We start from the raw sequence: 17,713 nt of genomic DNA, 5'->3' as shown, positions 1-17,713 counted from the left end.
TCCCCACCCCTTTTGCTAAAATGCATCACCTCACACTTCTCTGTGTTAAATTCCATCTGCCACTTGTCTGCCCATTCTGCTAACTCATCTATGTCCTGTTGTAGTTGACTGGCATCACCCTCATTGTCTGCCACACCACAAGTTTGGTATCATTGAAAAACTTTGAAATTTTACTCCGTATTCCAATATCCAAGTCATTTATGTATATCAAAAAAAGCAGTGGTCCCAGCACTGACCGTAGGGGAACACCACTGTCTACGATCCTCCAGTCTGACACCACTGTTTACCATCCTCTCAGCCAACACAGCCCCTTCTCTCCCTAAGCATAGAACCATAGAAAAGTTACGACACAGAAAACGGCCATTCAGACGATCGTGTCTGCGGTGGCTGAAAAAACTATCCATTCTAATCCGACCTACCAGCACCCGGTCCTTAGCACTTCAGGTACCTCTTAAATGAGTTGAGGGTTTCTGCCTCCACCACCGATCCGGCAGTGAATTCCAGACACCCACCACCCTCTGGGTGAAAAAGTTATTCCTCATGTCCCCTCTAATCCTTCTACCAATCACCTTAAATCTGCGCCCCCTGGTAATTGACCTCTCCGCTAGGGGAAACAGGTCTTTCCTGTCTACTCCATCTAGGCCCCTCATAATTTTGTACACCTCTATTAAGTCACCCCTCAGCCTCCTCTGTTCTGAGGAAAACAATCCTAGCCGATCCAATCTTTCCTCATATTGCAATTTTCAAGCCCTGGCAGTAAATCTCCTCTGTACTCTCTCCAGAGCAATTATGTCATTCCTGTAATGTGGTGACCAGAACTGTATACAATACTCCAACTGTGGCCTAACCAGCGTTTTATACAGTTCCAGCATTACATCCCTGTTTTTGTATTCTACACCTCAGCCAATAAAGGAAAGCATTCTATTTACCTTCTTCACCACTTTATCTACCTGTCCTACCACCTTCAGGGACCTGTGGACATGTACTCCAAGGTCTCTCAATATCCTCCCGTTTATCGTGTATTCCCTTGCTTTTGTTTGCCCTCCCCAAATGAATTACCTCACACTGCTAACACTTCTATCTAATCTTATTTTGCACCTTCTTCAAAGTTCCTCACAAAATCCACCTCAATGAGTTGGTCTCTAGGCACCATCCCTAACTTTCGCTCAATTCCTCAGTGCTTGACATCCTTCTCTTGGGTAACTCCATAGGAACATGTTCAGCTTTAAACCTCCGGTTTGTTGTTGCTGTTAATCTACCAGCAAAGGGTGCAGAGCCTGGCTCTCTATTCTCTTGTCAAGAGAAAGCTGGTATTAACTCACTTGACACCAAGCCAATGAGGGAGATATTAGGACAGGTGACCAAAAGCTTGGTCAAAGAAATAGGCTTTAAGGAGCATCTTCGAGAAGGAAAGCAAGGTGGAGAGGTTTAGGGAGGGAATTCCAGAGCTTAGGGCCCAGGCAGCTGATGACATGACTACCAATGACAGAGTGATGAAAATTGGGGGTGCACAAGAGGCCAAAATTGGAGGAGTGCAGGTATCTCAGAGGGTGACTCGATGCAGGAGAGTAGGAATGAAGAAAGAGGCAGAAGGAAGGAGGTTGGCGGAAGGCAGATGTGGGGAAAGATGCCAGGCAGAGGGAGGCAGGAGGGTGAAGATGATTGAAGGAGAATCAATTTCTCCTAGTCTCGCCACAACAGAATAAAAATCTAAAGGATTTCCCCAGCTCGGTTGGAAAGGCCTGTTTGATTTACACAGCAGATAATGCTATTTAAATACAAAGTGGGGTTTCCCTGCCATGTGGGCAAAGTCTCGTGGAACTCCCGCCCACACGCTAACCAAAACCAGATCTGCAAAACCAAGTCAGCTTGAAATTCCATAAATAGCACCTTTGAATATTTTGTCTGGACCTCGAATGCAATGGGTCTCTCCCAATACCAGGGATTCAATAATCCCCGACCCATCTCTATTTAAAAGAAATCAGGCTGGATCCTGAGTGTCAGTGACACAAGCCAGGAAGACTCAACGGAAAGTAGAACTGTGATAGCCAGGCATGATTCCCATTATATACACCTTTAATGTAGTAAATCATTGGAAAGGGTACAAAGCAGCTCACAGCAGCAATTAGCAAATGAAATTTGACACCGAGCCACATAAGGCGATATTAGGACAGGTGACCAAATGCTTGGTTAAAAAGGTAGGTTTTAAGCAGTGTCCAAAAGGAGGAGAGAGCGTTAGAGAGGCGGAGAGTTTTGGGGAGGGAATTCCAGATCTTCAGGCTGAGGCAATGGTGGAGCAATTAAAACTGAGGATGCACAAGAGGCCAAACTTAGAGGAGCACAGAGATCTCTGGAGAGTTGAGGGGCTGGAGGAGATTACAGAGATAGAGAGCGGAGTTTGGTGGATATACATTCTAAGCAAGTCTCAGTGCACCTCCATTTCTGTCAACAGCCACATTAATAAACATTACCTTGGAAAGACTCCACAATCACAACAGTGTCAAAACAGTATAGCCATCAGTGAGAATATGATTTACAACAAGGTACAGAAAGCTAGGGGCTGCATTTTACATGTCCGCCACCGAAATCGGGGGGTGGCCTGTCTGACCCCGGCAATGGTGTCAGTACCGTTTGCGCAGGCATTGATGCCATTATTAAAGGGCTTTGAGCCCCACATTTCAATTTTAAATGTTTACTTAAATTTTAAAGTTATAGTGATTTAAAATTGATTTGAAAAAATCAAATAAATGTTTCTAACCGCCCCCCCCCCCCCCCCTCCCAAAAACCACAGGATTCATTCCTTGCCGTCTCCACCCCCGGCCTGCCAAAATACTTACCTTGTGCATGTGACCTACCCCCTCCCCCCCCACACACTTCATAATCTGTGCACTTTACCCCTTTCCACCATCCCCTACACCAATCGGATGAGTTTGACCTGACTCCTCGCCACCCCCACCACCGCCCCCCCACACTGAAAACCCCACCTGCTCCCCCCTCCCCAGCAGCGTTCCGCCTCGGAACCCAGACGGGGTTCCGAAAGCACGGGTGTGCCGGCCACCGTCAGTAATATCGCTCCGGGACGGACAGTGGGAGCGGGTAAGTAATTAATTCATTTATTTAAATAAACTAACATATGTAAATTTTGCTCCCATCACTGAGCCACGAGGCCTCCCCGGGGTCATTTACCAGCCCCATCTGCCAGGACCCCCAACATCAGTGGGAGGGGGGGGCTGTAAAATCCAGCCCTCCGTCTCCATTTCGGAAGAATTCAATGTGTGCGCGATCTGGGAGAAAGAGATTGAAGTTGAGAGTGCAGCTAAACATAAATGGATGTGGTGTACTGATAGCCAGAATGCTCCACTCAACAGTCTCACTGAAAGTCATCACTGTGTCACTTGGGTTCAGGACCATTATGAAAGAGAAGAGGACACATACCTGTAAGGTGAGCCACCGGTTTCTCCCAACCTGCTCCATTCCCCACAAATGGGAAATGTACAGATTTTCCAGCAAGTTGCAACTCTGTAAAAGAAAGACAAAAATGGGTGGTTGACCCCCATCCCGGAACAACAAGCTAAATTATGGGGGCACAAAACTGATTACAAACGGTCCATGCGTCATGCCAACCGTCCACGTGTCAGCTGTGGCTCAGTGGGTAGCATCTTGCCTCGGAGTCAGAAGATTGTGGGTTCAAATTCCACTCCAGAGATTTGAGCAAAATGCCGTACAGCCACTGAAGTATTCTTGGAGCATAGTCACTGTTGTGATGTGGGAAACACGCAGCCAATTTGCACACAGCAAGATCCCACTGTTGTGTTATCGAATTCTCAACACAAATATACCAAACACTCTGAAGATGAATGGTAAGTTGAATGAAGGGTTCTTTATTACAGAATTACAGGAGCGCTCTGAGATACACATGCCGACTGCTCATCAACACTGATGCAACTAAATCACATGTTGGCCTGCATCACTTCCTGTGATGTTGTATACTAAACTATTTACATATTCAGCAGTATGTTCACTAGTTATCCAGCAGTTAAAGCAATATCACAACACCCACAAACAACAATGAGATAATGGCCAGTCAATTTGCTTTTAGTGAGGTGGATTGGGGAACAAACATTGTCCCAGAACACTGGGGAGAACTCCCCTGCAGTTCTTTGAGCTCGTGGCTGCAGAAGGGGGCCTCTGTTTAACATATCATCCCAAAGAGGAGGCAGAATGGGTGTGGTGGTGGTGTAGTGGTAATGTCACTGAGCTGGTAATCTAGAGGCCCAGGCTAATGGCCTGGGGACACAGCTTCAAATCCCAGTATGGTAGCTGGTGGAATTTAAATACAATTGAAGTATTCAATTAATAAATAAAAATCTGGAATTTTAAATTAATCTCAGTAATGGTGCCATGAAATAATCCCCAGTTGTCGTAAAAACCCATCTAGTTCACTAATGTCCTCAGGGAAGGAAATCTTCCATCCTTACGGGTCTGGCCTACATGTGACTCCAGACCCACAAACAATGTGGTTGACTCTTTGCTGCCCCAGCAAGTCACCCAGTTGCCAAGGGTAAATAGGGATGGGCAGCACCCACATCCCGTGAAAGAATGAAAAAAGAACTTCCAACAGTGCAGCACCCCTTCAGTACTGCACTGGAGTGTCAGTCTTGATTTTTGTGCTCAAGTCCTGAGTGGGACTTCAACCCGAAACCTTGAGACTCAGAGGTGAGAGTTGACACAAAATTTTGCTCGTCAAATAGAGGGGGAGAAATTGGACATTGGGCAAGGGAGGCAAATCAGGTGGCATCACGTTTCCCACTTGTTATATTACAGGTCCGAAATCCAGGTCTATTTCAGTCGAAGGCACTGAATATGGGATGGAGTGTACTTCAGGTGTCTGACGCAATTCCACCCGGTTTGCAACTCTCGTCCATTTTCGCCCTCAAGGTCCATTCCTGCATGAGATTTATCACCAAAATAATACGAGGGAGATGCTGATGTTGGGTGGAGTGGAATGCTTTCCAGTTCAGAACCCGACTCACAGGATCACCACACAGGGGAGCTTTTCTAGGGTGTTTACACTGTGGCGAGTGTTACTTCTTAAAGAAAAGTCCCTGCCAGCCACAGGAGAATTTCGATTGGATTGGGTGAAAGTGCTTCTCTAAAGAAACCACTTTTATTTCCTCCTGGCCTGGTGGGTTTAAAGCATGTCCTCTGAGGGAGCATTGAGTCTTGCAGACCCGTGCAGGCAAACCGAGAAGATGGGCGGAAGCTGATCAATAGCCTCAGAAGGTTCACAGCCTGGGCAGACAATGGGGCTGAAATTAGCCTTGAGCCCAAAATCTAGTGCTGCACCCTCAGTGCCAGCACTGAGGGAGTGCTGCACTCTCCGGGCTGCCTACATTACAATGGTTTCCTATATTTACAACAGTCACTACGCTTCATTGGCACTTTGAGATGTCCTATGGTTGTGAAAAGTGCTATATAAATACAATTCTCTTTTTTTTTCCTGTACTAATTGTTATTATAGTTCTCCTGAGGAGACACGAGGGGGTGGAGAAGTGGTGGTGATGGTGTGCTATAAACCCTGGATGCTATAACACATATTGGAGGACGGTGATTTGAACCGAACGTTCCAGTTGGGAATCCCCAGGATCATGTGGAATGCCAGTTTCTCCCTCCCGCCTCTCCGCCACCACCCCCCCCCCACCCTCCCCCCGACCCAATATTACCCTACAGTGGATTTGATGCAGATTAAATTCAGGACAGAGTGTAAAATGTGTAAAATCAGTGTCACCACCCCATCCTGTCTGTTAGGTTAACTATTATCAACAGAACCTCTCTCAGCAGATCCAACCTGCCTCAAATACTGGTTTCTCCAGAGCTGGACCAAAAGGGAGTTTCCTCACAGGTATCTTGGAAGGGGAAGTACTCAATTTTGCAAATACCTTTCCCGTACAGTCACCTTCCTCTTAAACCTGGTTAATTTGTGGTTGGGGAATGAGAAATGGGTGTTAGCCGTGACTGAGTTACGAGCACTCTTGCCTCGGAGTCAGTAGGTTGTGGCTTCAAGCCCCACCCATAGGCTGACACTCCTGGTGCGGTACTGAGGGAGCACTGCACTGCCGGAGATGCCATCTTTCGGATGAGACTGAGTTAAACTGAGGCCCCTGTTCACCCTCACGGGTGAACATCAAAGATCCCATAGCACAATTACAAAAAAGAGCAAGGGAGGTTCTTCCTGGTGTCCTGGCCAACATCTAGGCCCCAACTAACACTGCTTAAAAAAAAACTGGTCATTTTTTTCAGTACTGATTGTGGGATCTTATTGTGTGCAAATTTGCTGTCATGTTTCCTACTTTACGACAGTGATTATGCTTCAAAATTATTTCATTGGCTGTGAAGAGTTTTTGTGCGTTCTGAGGTTGTGAAAGGCGCTATAAAAATGCAAGTCTTTCTTTCCTCTTCAGCCTGCTTAATAGCTGGTTGAGGAGCACTGCTCCAAATAACAGGTACACTCGCAATCCCACAACACGTACAACATCATTTCTCCAAATGACAGGTACACTCGCAATCCCACAACACGTACAACATCATTTCTCCAAATGACAGGTACACTCGCAATCCCACAACACGTACAACATCATTTCTCCAAATGACAGGTACACTCGCAATCCCACAACACGTACAACATCATTTCTCCAAATGACAGGTACACTCGCAATCCCACAACACGTACAACATCATTTCTCCAAATGACAGGTACACTCGCAATCCCACAACACGTACAATATCATTTCTCCAAATGACAGGTATACTCGCAATCCCACAACACGTACAACATCATTTCTCCAAATGGCAGGTATACTCGCAATCCCACAACACGTACAACATCATTTCTCCAAATGACAGGTACACTCGCAATCCCACAACACGTACAACATCATTTCTCCAAATGACAGGTATACTCGCAATCCCACAACACGTACAACATCATTTCTCCAAATGACAGGTACACTCGCAATCCCAAAACACGTACAATATCATTTCTCCAAAGTCTTACGTTATTGACCAGTCACCAATATCACTATTAAAAATGGGCAGGGATAAAGGGATTGGATAACAGGCTTTAACCGGTAATAACTATAATTGCAGCATAAAGGCACAGCATTTCGAGAAAGAATTGACACACGGAGGGAGCTTAGATCACTTGGATTTGAGTGATTATATGTGTGAAAATGATATACTATGACCACTGAATGAGTTGAAAGTCTTAGCAGCACAGTTGCAGATCGTAACTTTGTGCCATGATTTAAAATAGGTGATCTCGAATTGACAACACATGCAACAGCTTTGCTGATTTAACTTCAATGGGACTGTCAATGGGTCAGGCTCTCGCCTGAGTCATAAGTTTCCAGGATCAAGTCCCACTCTAGGAGGTGAGCACAAAAATCATGGCCGACACTGCCAGTGTGGTAGTGAGGGAGTGCTGTACTGTCGGAGGTGCCGTCTTTCAGATGAGATGTTTAAACCGAGGCCCCAAATGCCCTCTCAGGTGAGCGTCTAAAATTCCGTGGCCACTATTCCGAAGAAGAGCAGGGGAGTTATCCTGGTATGTATCCTGGCCAATATTTATCCCTCAGTCAACATCACAAAAACTAGTTATTTGGTCATTACCACATTGCTGTTTTTTGGAGCTGGCTGTGCGCAAATTGGCTGCCACATTTCCGACATCCTTTTTTTTGTTTGCTGGTGTTCCCAGGTTGACTGCCATGAACTTCCAGCTCTGTCTGTCCTGTGCTGCCCTTACGCATTCCACACAGGTCAACTGCATCCGGTCCATACATTACAACAATGACTACTTCAAAAGTACTTGATTGACAGTAAGGAGCTTTGAGATGTCTGATGGTCGTAAAAAGCTCTATATAAATGCAAATCTTTCTTTTAAAAAAAATGGGGAGAGATGTAAAGCAGGTTAGTGACTCATTACCATCACCCGCTTCACATCATCGCATGAAGTCAAAATCTAGCCCCATCTGCATGGGCTTTCTAAAGCTATGCTGTGGCTGGACTGATCTGTGCAATACCAGGAGTTAAAGCACTGCTGGTGACAACAGCAGCAGTAATCTGAAGGGTTAACTTTAAGGCATCAAACAAAATATTGCACAATTTTGAAACCATGTTGGCCTAACAAACATTGTTGGTTGAGGGATATATGTTGGCCAAGATTTCATGGAAAACATTCTTACTCTTCTTCAAAATAGTGTCCATCTAGATTTGATGCTTATGAACCCACAATCACTGCAGGAGTTCCGCAGACTAGTGTCCCAGGCCCAACCATCTTCAGCTGCTTCATCAATGACCTTCCTTCAATCATAAGGTCAGAAGTGGGGATGTTCGCTGATGATTGCACAATGTTCAGCATCATTTGTGACTCCTCAGGTACTGAAGCAGTCCGTGTAGAAATGCAGCAAGACTTGGACAATATTCAAGCTTGGGCTGATAAGTGGCAAGTAACATTCGCGCCACACAAATGCCAGGCAATGACCATCTCCAACAAGAGAGAATCTAACCATCTCCCCTTGACATTCAATGGCATTACCATCGCTGAATCCCCCACTATCAACATCTTAGCGGCTACCATTGACCAGAAACTGAACAGGAGTAGCCATATAAATACCGTGGCTACAAGAGCAGGTCACAGGCTAGGAATCCTGTGGCGAGTAACTCACCTCCTGACTCCCCAGTGCCTGTCCACCATCTACAAGGCACAAGTCAGGAGTGTGATGGAATACTCTCCACTTGCCTGGATGGGTGCAGCTCCAACAACACTGGACACCATCCAGGACAAAACAGCCCACTTGATTGGCACTCGTTCCACAAACATTCACTCCCTCCACCACTGACGCACAGTGACAGCAGTGTGTACCATCTACAAGATGCACTGCAGCAACGCACCAAGGCTCCTTCGACAGCATCTTCCAAACTCACGACCTCTACCAACTAGAAGGATAAGGGCAGCAAATGCATGGGAACACCACCACCTGCAAGTTCCCCTCCAAGCCACACACCATCCTGACTTGGAACTATATCGCCGTTCCTTCACTATCGCTGGGTCAAAATCCTGGAACTCCCTTCCTAACAGCACTGTGGGTGTACCTACCTCACATGGACTGCAGGAGTTCAAGAAGGCAGCTCATCACCACCTTCTCAAGGGCAATTAGGGATGGGCAATAAATGCTGGCCTGGCCAGCGACGCCCACATCCCATGAATGAATTTTTAAAAATCTTTGGACTCAGAGGCTATCAAAATACTAAACAAGCCCAACAATGACACTGCCATCAAGACCTAGCACAAAATCTAAATATTTTGAGAAAGGATGATTAAAGTGACCAAGGAGAATGTGAGCAATTTAACTCGAAAGACACAAGTCGTTCTGATGGAGTAGATAAGGTGAAACTGTTTCCGCTGGGTGGAAGGTCGGTAAGCAGGGGACAAAGAGTTAAGACAACTGGGGGAGATGAGGAGATTGCTTTTATACAGTGAATTGCTACAATCTGAAGCAGATTCAATCACGACTTTCACAAGGGAATGGGATAAATACTTGAAGGGGAAAACATTTGCAGGGCTATAAGGAAAGAGTGATCTGGGGGCCAAAGAGCTGGCAGAGAAATGATGGGCCAAAAGGACTCCTTCTGCCTGGCTACTGTCTGAGGCTGAACTTGTTCGCAACCTTGGTGTCAGATTTAATTCTGAGATGAGTGAAACCCTCATTCAAGCCTTTGTTACCTCTTGACTTGACTATTCCAATGCACTCCTGGCCAGCCTTGCACCTTCTAACCCCCATAAACCTAAGCTCATCCAAATCTCTGCTGCCCATGCCCTTATTCGCACCAAGTCCTGTCTCCCTATCACCCCTGTGCTCGCCAATCTACTTTGGCTCCCAGATCAGCAACACTTTGATTTTTAAATTCTCAACCTTGTTTCCAGATCCCTCCACGGTTTCTCCTCCTCACTCTCTCTGTAACGTCCACCAGCCCCTCCAAGACACCTACACTCCTCTAATTCTGGTCTCAAGCACCTACCATTTTAGTTGTTCCACCGCTGGCGGCCGTGTCTTCAGCTACCTAAGCTCTGGAATTCCCTCCCTATACTTCTCCGCCTCTTGACCTCGCTTTCCTCCTTTAAGATCCTCCTTAAAACCTATCTTTCTGACCACGCTATTGGTCATCTGTCCTAATAGCTCCTTATGCGACTCAATGTCAAATTTTGCTTGGTAATGCTCCTGTGACACACCTTGTGAATCTTACTGCCTTATCTCTTAAAAATAGACTGGCATGAAAATGGTGAGATGGAAAATGGCCCACAACGTGTTATATTTTATAGACTTATTTTTGAAGCATTATCAAGGTGGGGAGATTTGAAAAGTTCTGGTTATGCCCTTGTTATGAGTAACGACTGTTTTTATTGCTATGAGCTTTCGCTTATTGGTCCCCGTGGCAGATGTGTCAGTCTGCTGCTGATTTATTTCCAAGCTGAAATGTTCGAGGACTTTTTACTCCATTAACTGTGTGTGTGAGTATGAGATATCGGTTGGCAATTCTCCCCTTACCGTGACTGCAGTTTGTGGTCTTCGGCTGAAAGTTGATGCACTGCAAGTGAAAGGAAAACGGTCGTTAAAAGTGGTCAGCAACAATCAGACAGCAATCTAATAAATTTCCAGTGTTAACAAGATCCCCCAATCAGCACAGCTGGTGGGATTTTCAAAGCAACAATTTAAAATAACAAAAAATATATGCCACTGTCACATTGAGACGATATTTTTTCAGTGGACTTAACGGCCCAACAATAACCTGCATTTATATAGCACCTTAAACAGAGTAAAATATTCTCAAAAAGGCTTCACAGGAGAGATCATCAAACAAAATATGATAGATGAGAAGTATGAGGACAGGTGACCAATAGCTTGGTCAGAGAGTTAGGTTATTAGGTGCGACTTAAAGGAGGATAGAGAGGGAGAGAGGCGGAGAGGTTTAGGGAGGGAATTCCAGAGCTTAGGGCCCAGGTAACCAAAGGGAGGTGGTGGCGTAGAGGTATTGTCACTGGACTAGTAACCCAGAGACCTAGGGCATTGCTCTGGGGACATGGGTTCAAATCCCACCACAGCAGAAGGTGGAATTTGAATTTAATTGATAAATCTGGAATTAAAAGCTGGTCTTATATTTATTTGGGCGGCACAGTGACGGAGTGGTTAGCACCGCAGCCTCACAGCTCCAGTGACCCGGGTTCAATTCTGGGGACTGTCTGTGTGGAGTTTGCAAGTTCTCCCTGTGTCTGCATGGGTTTCCTCCGGGTGCTCCGGTTTCCTCCCACAAGCCAAAGACTTGCAGGTTGATAGGTAAATTGGCCATTAGCAATTGCCCCCAGTATAGGTAGGTGGTAGGGAAATATAGACAGGTGGGGATGTGGTAGAAATATGGAATTAGTGTAGGATTAGTATAAATGGGTGGTTGATGGTCGGCACAGACTCGGTGGGCCGAAGGGCCTGTTTCAGTGCTGTATCTCTAATCTGAAAAAATCTAAATGATGGCCATGAAACCATTGTCGATTGTTGTAAAAACCCATCTGGTTCACTAATGTCCTTTTGGGAAGGAAATCTGCTGTCTTTACCTGGTCTGGCCTACATGTGACTCCAGGCCCACAGCAATGTGGTTAACTCTTACATGCCCTCTGAAATGGCCTAGCAAGCCACTCAGTTGTACCTAACCGCTACGACCTACCTCACATGGACTGCAGCGGTTCAAGAAGGCAGCTCATCACCACCTTCTCAAGGGCAATTAGGGATGGGCAATAAATGCTGGCAAAACCAGTGATGCCCAGATCCCATGAATGAATAAAAAAAAAAAAATTTCTCTGACGCTTTTTCCGAAGCACTATACAGCCAATGGAGTACTTTTTCAAGTGCAGCCACTGGTAAATCCCCAACCAACATCACTAAAACAGATCACCTGGTCCATTGTCACATTTCTGTTTATGGGATCTTGCTGTGCACAAACTGCATTTCCTGCGTTACAACAGCCACCGCGTGTCTGAAGGACTCCATTGGCTGTGAAACTGTTGGGACACCCTGAGGTTATGAAAAGTGACACGGAAATACAAGGTTTTTCTTTCAGCAATGGGTGTGTGCCCTGAGGAGATATGCGGATTGGAAAGGTACAAATAAATTAAAAGTCGTTCAGTATTGTTTGCCTTGATCCAGATCTGGTGTCTGCAATTTGAATGTAATTTTCCCTGACTAAAACTGCAACATTTGAACAGTGCATCTCATCCAGTGATTGCACATTGTCTCCCAGTCCACACTTTGATTTGAAAATTCTCATCTGCGTTTTCAAATCCCTTCATTCCCTCGTCCATCTCTCTCTCTCTGTAATCTCATCCAGACCCACAGCCCTCCGAGATATCTGCGCTCCTCCAATTCCAGCCTATCGAGCATCCCCGATTTTAATCGCTACACCATTGCTGGCCAACCCTTCGGTTACTGAAGGAGTGATTTTTCTGTATAAAAATTAGATCCAGCATTAGGCATATATATTATTATTGTTTTACTTACTTAATGTGAAGCAGGGGCTCCATCTGCATTCTCAAACCAAACAGGCACACACACCCACAAACAACTCTCCAGTTTGCAGGGGCTGGCTCTGAGACCTGTCTCTCCCTCTCTCCAACGATAGCCACCTCAGTAATAAGCCGCAGCCAGACAGCTCTGTGCTTCCCTGACACTGAGTGATCTAAAGCATGTTTTCCCCCAGAGTTTTGTCAGCACATGCCTGAGGATGGCAGTACCCAGCCATATTTCCACAGGTACGGAGGGGGCTCGGAGCCTGACACATTAGGCCACTCCTGTTTCTGCTGCCCACAACTCCCAGTGCTAAGGCTTATTCCTTTTTATTTTAACGTGCTTTTTTTTTCTCTTTCTCTCTCTGTCTCGCATTGGCTATATGTATCAGAATGCTACTGATTGGGTTAAACTGGAGCTAGGCCAAGGGAAAAAAAAACAGTTATTTTTGGCAAAAGCTTCGAAACCTGCTTGCAGGCGCCTATGGGGCTGTGGAACCTTCCCATCAGTTGAGAACCCCTGGCCTAGAAGGACAAAAATAGCAGATACACCACCTGCATGTTCCCCTCCAAGTCACACACCATCCTGACTTGGAACTACATTGCTGTTCCTTCACTGTCGCTGGGTCAAAATCCTGGAACTCCCTTCCTAACAGCACTGTGGGTGTACCTATCCCACATGGACTGCTGCAGTTCAAGAAGGCAGCTCACCACCACCTTCTCAAAGGCAATTAGGGATGGGCAATAAATGCTGGCCTAGCCAGCAACACCCACATCCCATGAATGAATGAATAAAAGTACAAATGACTTGACAGTTTAAAGAGATAATTAAATCCCGCAGGCTTTTGCAAACTGCAAACATGAAGTGAACTTGTATCAACAAACATGTTTGGGCTGAATCCAAGCTCTGAGAAAGAGGTTAACTCCAGACTTTACTCAAATCTCAGCTCAGTTCCCTCTGGGAGGTATTTATTCTGGGACAGTTGGTGTTTCTGAGGGCGTTCTATGTTGTCACCAAGGTCTCTTTCAGACCAAATGATGGGTGTGTGAATTTCTATACTCTTCTTCTTTTACTTCTTCACCAGTATGGGAGAGAAGTGGCACAGTGGTTAGCACCGCAGCCTCACAGCTCCAGTGACCCGGGTTCAATTCTGGGTACTGCCTGTGCGGAGTTTGTAGGTTCTCCCTGTGTCTGCATGGGTTTTCGCCGGGTGCTCCAGTTTCCTCCCACATGCCAAAGACTTGCAGGTTGATAGGTGAATTGGCCATTATAAATTGCCACTAGTTTAGGTAGGTTATGGGGATGTGGTAGGGATATGGGATTAGTATAAATGGGTGGGGATGTGGTAGGGATATGGGATTAGTATAAATGGGTGGTTGATGGTCGGCACAGACTCGGTGGGCTGAAGGGCCTGTTTCAGTGCTGTATCGCTTAAAAAAAAAGGTGGTGGAGGGTAAATTGTTTAAAATGTGGGACCTGTCTAGATCCAGTTTAACTATGGCGCAATTGGGGGTTTTCTGAGAGCTCCACTCTGCAGAGGTCACTCTGTCTTTAAGATATAAAAAAGGGTCTTTCCCTGAGCTTTTACAGCTGTTTGGGTTTAAGTGCAATGGGCCAAGTTTCCCTAAACTCAACAGATGAAGGGAGGCAAAGCTGGCCGGAACCAGCAGTCAAGTGCTTTTCCAGCACTGCTTGTGGGCTAGGAGGATCAGGAGTGCTTCCCCTGGACACTCAAACCCCTGACCACCCCCTCCCAGCACGCCCCATCATTACACTGTCACAGGGCAGGACCGAGGAGTGCCACACTGTCAGAGCAGCTGTACTGTGGGAGCGTTGCACTGTCAGAGTGACAGTACTGTGGGAGTGCTACACTATTGGAAGGGACAGTACTGAGGGAACGCAGCAATGTCAGAGGGTCACTACTGAGGGAGCACTGAGGATCACTACTGAGGGAGTGCTGCACTGTCAGAGGGTCACTACTGACCGAATGCTGCACTGCCAGAGGGGCAGTACCGAGTGAGCACTGCACAGTCGGAGGGTCAGTAGTGAAGGAGCACTGCAGCACTGAGGGATCAGCACTGAGGGAGTGTTGCACTGTCAGAGGAACAGTACTGTGGGAGTGCTGCTTTATCAAAAGGGCAGCACTGGGGGAGTGCTGCATGGTCGGAGGGACAGTACTGAAGGAACGCAGCAATGTTGGAGGGACAGTATTGATGGAATACTGCACTGTCAGCGGGATAGTACTGAAGGAACGCAGCAATGTCAGAGGGGCAGTACTGAGGGAGCACTGCGCTGTCGGAGGGTCAGCACTGAAGGAATGCAGCAATGTTGGAGGGACAGTATTGATGGAGTACTGCACTGTCAGAGGGGCAGTACTGAGGGAGCACTGCGCTGTCGGAGGATCAGCACTAAGGGAGTGCTGCACTGTCAGAGGGGCAGTAATGAGGGAGCGCTGCACTGTTAGAGGGGCAGTACTGAGGGAATGCTGCAATGTCGGAGGGTCAGTACTAACGGAGTGCTGCACTATTGGAGGGGCAGTACTGAGGGAGTGCTGCACTGTTAGAGGGGCAGTACCGAGGGAGTGCTGCACTGTTAGAGGGGCAGTACTGAGGGAGCGCTGCATTGTTGGACGGGCAGTACTGAGGGAGTGCTGCACTGTTAGAGGGGCAATACTGAGGGAGCGCTGCACTGTTGGAGGGGCAGTACTAAGGGAGCGCTGCACTGTTAGAGGGGCAATACTGAGGGAGCGCTGCACTGTTGGAGGGGCAGTACTGAGGGCGTGCTGCAGTTAAGGAGGGTCAGTATTGACTCAGGGGCTACCCACTGAGCCATGACTGTACATCTGCATTCAGTCTGCTGAAGATCTTTCACTACGTTCAAAAAGCATCAAAAACAACATACTTTAGCAACATGCCCAGAATATTCTGACACAGAGAATCTCCTTACCTGAAAACCAAATTTCCGGACGTATAACCCAAGTGCAATGTTGGAGCAGATGAAGAGAGCAGTCACCGCCACAGAATATGACATGAGGCATCTCTCCATCTGCTGCTTTAAAGCCATTCTGTCGTAGATCAGGACTGATTTTTACTCTGCTCTCTCTGTACATCCTGGCCCCTTTTCATATAAATCACCCAAAAGAGGAAATTACAGCAGCTCAGGGACTTTCCAGGATATTATAATTACTGATGCTTGACATGCAATTGTGCCAGAACACACAAAGCATTACAAACTTTGATATGTGCACATATATTGTAGAGTTGGATCAGGAAGATTTGGAATCAGCTTTGGAAATCAAAGGGGAAATTTCAACAGCTGTTGCCTGTAATATAAAACAGCCCCACTGTGTTACTGGGAAGCTGCACCAATAAAGAAAAGCAGCAATATTGTCATTTGATATCAACTGAACCACAGTTGTGGGCGAGGATATCCCTTCACAGGAGAGAGATCAGAACAGACCCAAAAAAACCCACTCAATAGTACAGAACTATTTCAACAAGCACACTTCTCCCTGTCCTTCCTCTTTACATATGAATTAGTAAGTTTGCAGTTTGCAAAATTGGTGGTATAGTGGATAGTGAAGAAGGTTGTCTACGGTTACAACAGGATATAGATAAACTGGGAAAGTGGGCTAGGGATTGGCAAATGGAATTTAAAGCAGACAAGTGCGAAGGCTTGCATTTTGGGAAGCTAAACCAGGGCAGGACATATACAGAGAATGCCAGGGCCCTGGGGAGTGGTGTTGAGCAAAAAGACCTTGGGGTGCAAGTACATAGTTCCCTGAAAGTGACAATACAGGTTGAGAGGGTGGTGAAGAAGGCATTGGCCAAGGCATTGAGTACAAGAGTTGGGACGTCATGTTACAGTTGTACATAACGTTGGTTAGGCCGCATTTGGAGTACAGTGTGCATTTCTGGTCGCTGCACTACAGGAAAGATCTGATTAAGCTAGAGAGGGTGCAGAAAAGATTCACAAGGATGTTGCCTGGTTTGGAGGGCTTGAGCTATAAAGAGAGATTGGATAGGCTGGGTCTGTTTTCCCTGGAGTGAAGGAGGCTGAGAGGGGACATGATAGAGGTTTATAAAATTATGAGAGGCATAGATAGGGTAGATAGCCAGAGTCTGTTTCCCATGGTAGGAGTGAGTAAAACTAGAGGGCATAGATTTAAGGTGAGAGGGAGGAGGTTTAAAGGGGTTCAAAGGGGTAAATTTTTCACACAAAGAATAGTGGGTACCTGGAATGAGCTGCCTGAGGAGGTGGTGGAGGCAGGAACAGTAGCGACATTTAAGAGGCATCTGGACAGGTACTTGAATGAGCAAGGCATAGAGGGATATGGAACTAATGCAGGCAGGTGGAATTAGTATAGATTAGGCATTATGGTCGGTATGGACACGGTGGGCCGAAGGGACTGTTTCTATGCTGTACGACTCTATGACTCTATGAATATACGAATTAGGAGCAGGAGTAGGCCACTCGGCCCCTCAAGCCTGTTCCACCATTCAATAAGATCATGGCTCATCTGATTGTAACCTCAACTCCACAACCCCAATAATCTTTCACCCTCTTCCTTATCAAGAATCTATCTCACTTTGCTTTAAAAATTTTCAAAGACTCTGCTTCCACCGCCTTTTCAGGAAGAGAATTCCAAAGACTCACGACCCTCTGAGTGAAAAAAATGTCTCCTCTTCTCTGTCTTAAATGGGCGACACCTTATTTTTAAACAGTGACCCCTAGTTCTAGATTCTCCCACAAGATTCCACCCTGTCAAGACCCCTCAGGATCTTATATGTTTCAATCAAGTTGCCTCTTACTCTTCTAAACTCCAGCGAATATAAGCCTAGCCTGTCCAACCTTTTCTCATAATACAACCCGCCCATTCCATTAGTCTAATAAACCTTCTCTGAACTGCTTCCAATGCATTTACATCCTTCATTAAATAAGGAGACCTATACTGTACACAGTACTCCAGGTGTGGTCTCACCAATGACCTGTATAACTGAACCATAACCTCCCTGCTTTTGTATTTAATTCCCCTCACAATAAATGATGACACATTCTATTAGCTTTCCTAATTACTTACTGTACCTGCATACTAACCTTTTGCG

At 46.2% G+C, this 17,713-nt stretch overlaps 1 protein-coding gene across 1 annotated transcript in view; it reads right to left on the bottom strand.

Moving 5' to 3' along the window:
- The window catches only part of LOC137345919 (tumor necrosis factor ligand superfamily member 15-like), a 48,100-nt gene extending 32,371 nt beyond the window's left edge, over positions 1-15,729 (bottom strand). Inside the window, exons 1-3 of the mRNA XM_068009165.1 lie at positions 15,555-15,729; positions 10,605-10,644; positions 3,436-3,519 (exon numbers count right to left, since the gene is read on the bottom strand). Coding sequence (XP_067865266.1) covers positions 3,436-3,519; positions 10,605-10,644; positions 15,555-15,671 — 241 coding nt within the window. The 5' untranslated portion in view covers positions 15,672-15,729. The remainder of the gene's footprint in view (positions 1-3,435; positions 3,520-10,604; positions 10,645-15,554) is intronic.
- Between the last annotated feature and the right edge of the window lie 1,984 nt (positions 15,730-17,713).

The sequence above is a fragment of the Heterodontus francisci genome, chromosome 29, assembly GCF_036365525.1.
Source record: "Heterodontus francisci isolate sHetFra1 chromosome 29, sHetFra1.hap1, whole genome shotgun sequence".
Taxonomy (NCBI): domain Eukaryota; kingdom Metazoa; phylum Chordata; class Chondrichthyes; order Heterodontiformes; family Heterodontidae; genus Heterodontus; species Heterodontus francisci.
This window is presented reverse-complemented; position numbering and strand designations above follow the sequence as displayed.